This window comes from Penaeus monodon, chromosome 16, assembly GCF_015228065.2.
Source record: "Penaeus monodon isolate SGIC_2016 chromosome 16, NSTDA_Pmon_1, whole genome shotgun sequence".
Taxonomy (NCBI): Eukaryota; Metazoa; Arthropoda; class Malacostraca; order Decapoda; family Penaeidae; genus Penaeus; species Penaeus monodon.
In genome coordinates, this window is record NC_051401.1 from 44,694,059 (window position 1) to 44,701,375 (window position 7,317).

The 7,317-nt window shown below is 34.7% G+C and overlaps 1 protein-coding gene across 2 annotated transcripts; it reads right to left on the reverse strand.

Moving 5' to 3' along the window:
• Window positions 1-1,380: 1,380 nt before the first annotated feature.
• On the reverse strand, window positions 1,381-6,564 carry LOC119582844 (ubiquitin-conjugating enzyme E2 J2-like). 2 transcript variants are annotated; one of them, XM_037931319.1, is made up of 5 exons: window positions 6,356-6,564; window positions 5,126-5,265; window positions 4,343-4,577; window positions 3,706-3,834; window positions 1,381-1,825 (listed from the first exon to the last, which is right to left on the reverse strand). In XM_037931319.1, the coding sequence occupies exons 2-5, from the start codon at window positions 5,239-5,241 to the stop codon at window positions 1,595-1,597; spliced, it is 711 nt and encodes a 236-aa protein (XP_037787247.1). In that variant the 5' UTR covers window positions 5,242-5,265; window positions 6,356-6,564; the 3' UTR covers window positions 1,381-1,594. The 2 variants fall into 2 exon arrangements, with proteins under 2 accessions (XP_037787247.1, XP_037787246.1); XM_037931318.1 differs by lacking the exon at window positions 6,356-6,564 and adding an exon at window positions 5,952-6,102.
• Window positions 6,565-7,317: the final 753 nt, after the last annotated feature.

Here is a 7,317-nt window from a genome sequence, read left to right on the forward strand (position 1 = left end):
AAAAAGTTAAAAAAAATTTCTTTTGTTCTATATGTGTATGTATGAACAGTAACATACACATGGAATTCTTAAACCTGATATAAAACAAATATGAAGAAATGATAGATACAGTTTAAAAATATGTCTCAATACGTATTACGTTGTCAATACTCTATATAAATATAAGATCTTTGTACCATGGCCTAATAGCAATGAGAAGCATGATTAAAAAGCAAAACTGCTTTATCATGTGAGTCATACTTGAAGACAGGCATGTTTGATGTTTGTTGGTTGATGATATTCTGTGTGTGCAGTACGATGACGCAAACGTTGCCTTTCCCATGATTTTTCCTCAAGGTTCTAATCCATGGGGATGAGAAATTTAGTAAATGTATTTGCTTAATCAGGCATTCATGTTTCATAACATTTGTACAAGAACCTACAACTTTCTCTGATAAAAATAATAGATTTTCATTGTTGTAGGAAGTTACTTAAAATGGATTTCATATGAGTACATTCTTTTCTTCTGATTTATCTGATCTTGATAGTTCGAGGCAGTCATCTGCACATGTGTCAATTCTTTAACTGTATATATCACTTAACATTGATAATGAAGGAAACGACAGCATATTTCAATCCTCATAGTCTATACTGGCTATATAAATCAACTCGTCATTAGACTAAAATGAAGAGTGCAACCAGGTCACACAATAGCTTCATGCATGAACGGCACATAAACACAAACTGATTTATTTGTAGTATAGTATGAAGAAGATGTTTGATGTTGTATGAGTATATGGATATTATGTGATGTAGCAATAGATGATACGCAAGTTAGCTTTTCTAGTTTTTCTCGGGGTTTATTTGTGGGTGGTTTAGTATTATGTTGTTGTTTTTTGTTATTGTAGTTGTTCTTATGTTTCTTTGTTCTTGAGTTTTTATTGTGGTGGGTGGTGTTTGGTTTTTTGTGTGTTTTTTTTTTTCTGGTTTTTTTGTCTTGTTGTTCTGTTGGCATATCAAATGTTTGTTCCCAATTTGTAAGTTTATCTATCAACGTGGCACCTATCAAATTAAGGAACCCACACATCAATCATACCTCCATTTAGTAGAGTATGTAAAAAAAAAAGAGCTACTCATTTGAGTCAAAAAATATGTAAATCAAAAGACAAAACAAAATGCTAGCATGTAGACTTACAAAACATTTAATTTTGGAAGAAAAAAAAAAAAATCTTTCTAATAATTAAGTGTGCAGTCTATAATCACTGTACTATTTAGCCTCTCTATATTAAAAGTATCACTAGTAAGTCATAATAGGTGTGAGTATGAATATAAATGATGAACGTAAACAATAGTAATTTTTGCTGAAATATCAGATCAATTCATATGAATATCCTCTGTGTATTTTTTTTTTTTTTTTTTTTAGAATAACTGATAATGAGTTATGAGACTGCACTGTACACACTCACAGCTCACTCATTCCCTCAATCACTCACACATTCATTCACTTTCACTCTCTCTTTCCACACTTCTTAAATATAAAAATACTTATGAAAAGAGAAAACAAAAGAAAAGCATAATTAGCAACTGAATGTTTTTTTTTTTGTTTTTTTTAATCCTATCCCTCATTATCACTTAAAGTTGACATAACGTATTTGACAGTCCACGCAAACAGCGCAAAGCCTACAACGACGAGGAGGTTTGTGAGGGCAGACATGTGGCTGGCATCGAGGTTCTGGTTGCCGCTGTCAGAGTTCGTGCGGTCCTTTTCACTCAGGCTTCCTGTCTCTATCGCCTTAGCTCTCTCCGCCAACTCCTGCTCACGTTGTGCCAGTTTCTCTTGGATAGTCTGTGGGGAAGAGAGACATTATGTTGATTTGTGTAAGTCTACTGGAAATGTCCTTTCCACTTGGTGACCACTACTTCCCTTTGCAAATCACAACATGCTGTTTCCTGCTCTCCTATGTGTATTTCTTTTAATGTAAACACATACTCATATATTCACACACATTTAAACTTCGACATCCTTACCTGTATTCACACCTACAGATACTAAATGGGACTTACTAAGAAAATGTTTTTAACCTGATGTGAAGCACAGCATATTTATTAAAGAAAGAAAGAAAGAAAGAAAGAAAGAAAGAAAGAAAGAAAGAAAGAAAGAAAAAATCTTTAGGGTGAAATTTGTTGCATTTCCACAACATCCCTTAAAACAAGGTGATTCACAGGCTACCTGCTGTCTCACAGACACCTACAGATAATGCACTGTACTTCTTTCTTAGATATTACTAGATTTACCATGGCTGCACATGCTTTACTTTCCTTCCATGAGTACTTGCAGCCCCTGTCAAGGAAATGAATAAGGAAACCATACCTTTGATGACTAAAAAAAGGCATCAAACAAAGAAAATGAGAAAGCATATGCAAGTATAAATTCTGCCATTTGAAAATTTTTAATTCATTTCATGGGACACTCCTTCAAATACTCTTAGGCTCACTTCCCACTTCAATCTTGAGTTTGGTAATGCTTATACTGCATAATTCTGGTAAACCGGTCTTCCATACAGTCAGTGTGGCAGTGTGCTAGATGCTAGATTAGGATGTGGACCTCCCTCCTAACTGAAACTAAACCACCAACTTGAAGGCAGAGTTGGTCCGGGGACTTCAATTCATCGTCAAGATATTCTGTTCTTTCCCTTAACTATCTCCCACTCAAGTCTCATTAGATCCTGAGACTGCATTTCTGTTAATTCGTATTCAAAGCATTCATATAACTGTAATATGAAAGTTACCCTTCAGTGCACACTTTGCAACATTCAAACAAGCTTAAAAGTGTTTCTGGGATGATCTAGGTTGGCTTCTCACCACCAACCTGAGCAGGAAACTCACTTCTCATTTTCTAACCCTCAATTTCACAATCTCCTTACTCTTACTTGCATTGGGCTATAGTTAAATGACTAAGAAAAACGAAGAAGAAGAAGAAGAAAAAAATCAGGCAAAACTGAGAATCCTAGCTATGCCCCTCCCCACACACACACACACAAAAAAACACACACACACACACACACACACACACACACACACACACACACACACACACACACACACACACACACACACACACACACACACACACACACACACACACACACACACACACTTACAAAAAAAGACATAGAAAGAAATTTATTCCACTATCACACACCAAATTACCTGGTGGTCTAAGATACCACAGCCTATCTTTATCCCTCTAACTGCAGGGCTTGGTGACTGTTTCAACACCCAAGAGGTGAGAAGGTAATCAAAACAACCAATCAGCAACACAGAATACTCCTTTTTCACATTAAGGAGTTTGTTCTTTCGTATTACTTTGTAGTCAGATTATCTATAATCCTTCCTGTCCAAATTACAAACAGAAATTCACTTAAACTGGAATAAGCACTCATTTCAAACTGTAAAATGATAGCAGATAGTCATCCCTACATTGTTATCATCACCACAATAGAAATCAACAACAACACGGCAGATATTGTTATCAGTAGCAATGTTCAAGCAAACAAGCCCCTTCGCACATTTCTAAATCAACCAATTTATGAGAGAGAAAAAGAGAAATTACAGAAGTATTACCACATAGAATAAAAAGAAAGGATGAAAACTAATTATTTTCAAATAAATGGATATGCATAAAGAATATGTAAGTCACACAGAAATAAATGCAGGTCAGCTTACCTCTGTGATTTCAGGAAAGAGTTCCGTAAAAACCTTGTCCTTCAAATTAAAGCTTAAACTCTGCTGGGCCAATTGTCTTTTCTCATAGTCGCTTGTCTCTATGCTACCGAATGTAGGGGCTTTCTCCAGCTGGAACAAAGACATTGTTATCTGATTTAATTTGAATACAGTGACTACTACTATGCAGTAACTACCCTTAAAAAGGAAAGAGTTAAATCAGTGTGTTTTTCATTATAAAAAGTGAATAAAACCTAGCAAGAGTTATCAATTCATGGGGACAAAAAGTTATACACATTTTCCTGCTTCTATTGAAGAACAAGCACTGAAGAGGAGGAGGAAAAAAGGCAAATGATGAGAAAAGAGAAAATATAAAACTATGAGAAGAATGTGAAGAGAAAAGAGGAACAAAAGTGTTTCTAATATTATTCAGAAAGTGAGGAAAATTATTAAAAGAAGAAAAAAAAGGAGGATTTTACTCTCACCAAATAACAGGAAGAACTCTGGAGTCTTCAACACCAAAATACCAAAATCAACTTCTAAAACTTGTCAGAAACCATAATAAACAATCTCAGCCAACTCTTATGAGAAGCCAGTCAATGACAAATGCCCCAATGCCCAAAACACCTATGATACCCACCATAAATGACAAGAGTCCAGTCAGTATGGTGGCCACGGACCAGGCTGGATTCCACGTGTCAGGATGAAAGTCTGAGATGGAGAGGCACAGTCGCGTGTTGGTCTTGAAGCGACCCGAGGGTGTGATCATGTATATGCTGGGCGGTCGAAACGGGTACTCCATCGGGAAAACCAACTTGCCATGGTAATAACCACCCTCATAGGGGCTCTGCTCTGGCCCTTCCACAACATAATGCCTGCAAGTGCATGGTAGGATTGGTTGTGTGTGCTTTGCAATTTGGGCTATATCATTTCTTTCAGCATGGGAAAGTGTGATTGCAACTGATAAAGGTTTGATTAGCATGAACAGCAATCTTGTAAGCCGTATTTGTTTATGGGTGATAATTATAATTTCAAGTCCAAATATGTATTAACATTGGCAAAATAATTTACTAATCCATGTGCCATTAGATCTATCAAAACACCATAGAAACAATATACTTGGGAATAGGAATTTACTAAATTATTACACTTTATTTTTGAATGTCACTTTTACATAATCAAACACACACACACACACACACACACACACACACACACACACACACACACACTCACACTCACACTCACACTCACACTCACACTCACACTCACACTCACACACACAGTAGATAGATGAAAAAAAAAAAAAAAAAAAAAAAAAAAAACATAAATCAATAGGTAAATTTTATTCAATTAATTAACTGAAATATCAATCACACTGCTTCTTCGAATTACCACCAAAATGCTGCGTCTCCCCACTTACCACTCCAGAATGTTTGAGGGCAGGGGGTCAGCAGTCACATATGGCACTGGGTCACGTTTTAATCGCATGTAGTCGGCCCTTAGACGCGCTGACGCTGTGCCTGAGTGTTTTGACATGGCTTCTTTTTTCCAGCGTTGGGTCTGCAAAATTCATTATTTTTGTCATGAAACCTTTACAATAGAGAATGCCAGATGATATAGCTATATGTATCTTATTTACCTGTTTTTTTATGACCTGTTGTTGAAGGAAGCCTATAACAATGATAATAATAATAATAATAATAATAATAATAATAATAATAATAAAATAAGATAAAAATCTGGCTGGCAAAAGTAAATGATGTAAATATATACAACTCTACATCTAACTATCCAAATTAAGAGCATCAAAACCCCCCATGTTTATGAACAGGAAAACCCAAGGGGAGGAGTAATAATTTTAAACCTCATAGTCAGGGAAAGCATGAAATAAAACAGGCAAATTATGGGGTAAACAATGAAAAAAAAAAAAAATAATAATAATAATAATAAACTACAATGAACGCTACCAATACCATGGACCAAAACACATATATGCCATTTCTAAGGGAACACACCCCTTTAACCTTTCCTTCAAGGGGTATATAATTTCAGCCATAACATTAACACTACTTTTACTAAAACTTTGATTATAATTCTACCCAAATCACCAAAAATCGTCTGTTAAATGGAGGGGCGCAATTTACCAGCCCCCACCCTGCTTAACACTCATTTACATACAGTTCTCTGCAGACTAAATGCTATTAATCTACCAATGCTAAAATAACATATCAACAACGTGGACCTACGCTGAATATAATCGCCAAGACTCCATAAACGTAGGAAGAGAATGATCTCAGGAACAAACAGAACAAACACCACAAGAATTTTCCTGTTCTTGACAGATATTTTCTTGCTGATAACAATATGCTCACGTTCTTGGGTGAATTTCGAGCATATCGGCTTAACGAACCCAAACAAGAACAGGAACGGAACAAGAACAATTCAAATAAAGTGAATAACAACAATAACACACACAGAATTACGCCATGCATGCAAAAATGTCAAAATATGACGAGTTTTAAGAAAACTTGGGGGTTGGGGAAAAAAACAACAACATTGCAAAGGGTTTTTAGCTGTACCAACCTTCTTAAAACCCCTATTCGTCGATCCTCCGCTCACCCCATCCCGAAAAAGCGATAGAAAAACGTACCTAAATGCTAGAAAAGTGTCATATCGTGTGTCAGAAGGCTCTTAATCATGAGGTTTGTGTCAATCAGCTGATGGCCAACAACACGGGAGTCAGCTGTTTACGGTGACACTTGGCACGGGAATTTTTGCTTTTTGCGATAATATGCGGACTTCAGGCAATGTCTAGCGGGCTGATTAGTATTCTGGTTTTAATTCCAGTGCTTTATTTAATGGCTATGGCTTTATTGGGGGGTGTATGCGAGAGGGAGTCAATATTGCGCAAAGAGATGCTCGCTTTTCTCTTTGTTTACAGTCACCACTGGGTTTGGCGGGAAGTTTGAATCCGTTTTTATTATTATTATTTACTATAATTATCATTATCATGATGATCAATATCATCGTTAGCATTATTGTTATTATTCTGTGTTATTGCTATCATCAGTATTATTACTGTTCTTCTTATTCTGATGTTTGCTTTTTGTTGTAATTATTGTGATTGCCGGCATTATTACTATTATTCTTACTCTTCTGTTTATTACTATTATTATTGCTATTATCATTATCATTACTGTTGTTATCATTATCATTATTATGATCCTTGTTATTATTATTATTATTACTATTATTATTATTGTTACTATTATTATTATCATTATCACATTATTATTATAATTATTATCATAATTATGGTTAATATTATTATTATAATAATTCTTATTATGGCTATAGTAATAATGATAATAATAATAATAATGATGATGATGATTATTATAATTATCATTATTGTTATTATCACTATCATTATTACTATTATCATTATCATTATAATTTTTAGTGTTACTTATATTATTATTATTATCATTAGTAGTAGTATCATTATTATCAATGTTTTTATCATTATCATTATTACTATTTTTATATTATTATTACTATTATTATCATTATTATTATCAGTCATTATTGACAGGTAAGCACCCTTCGTGT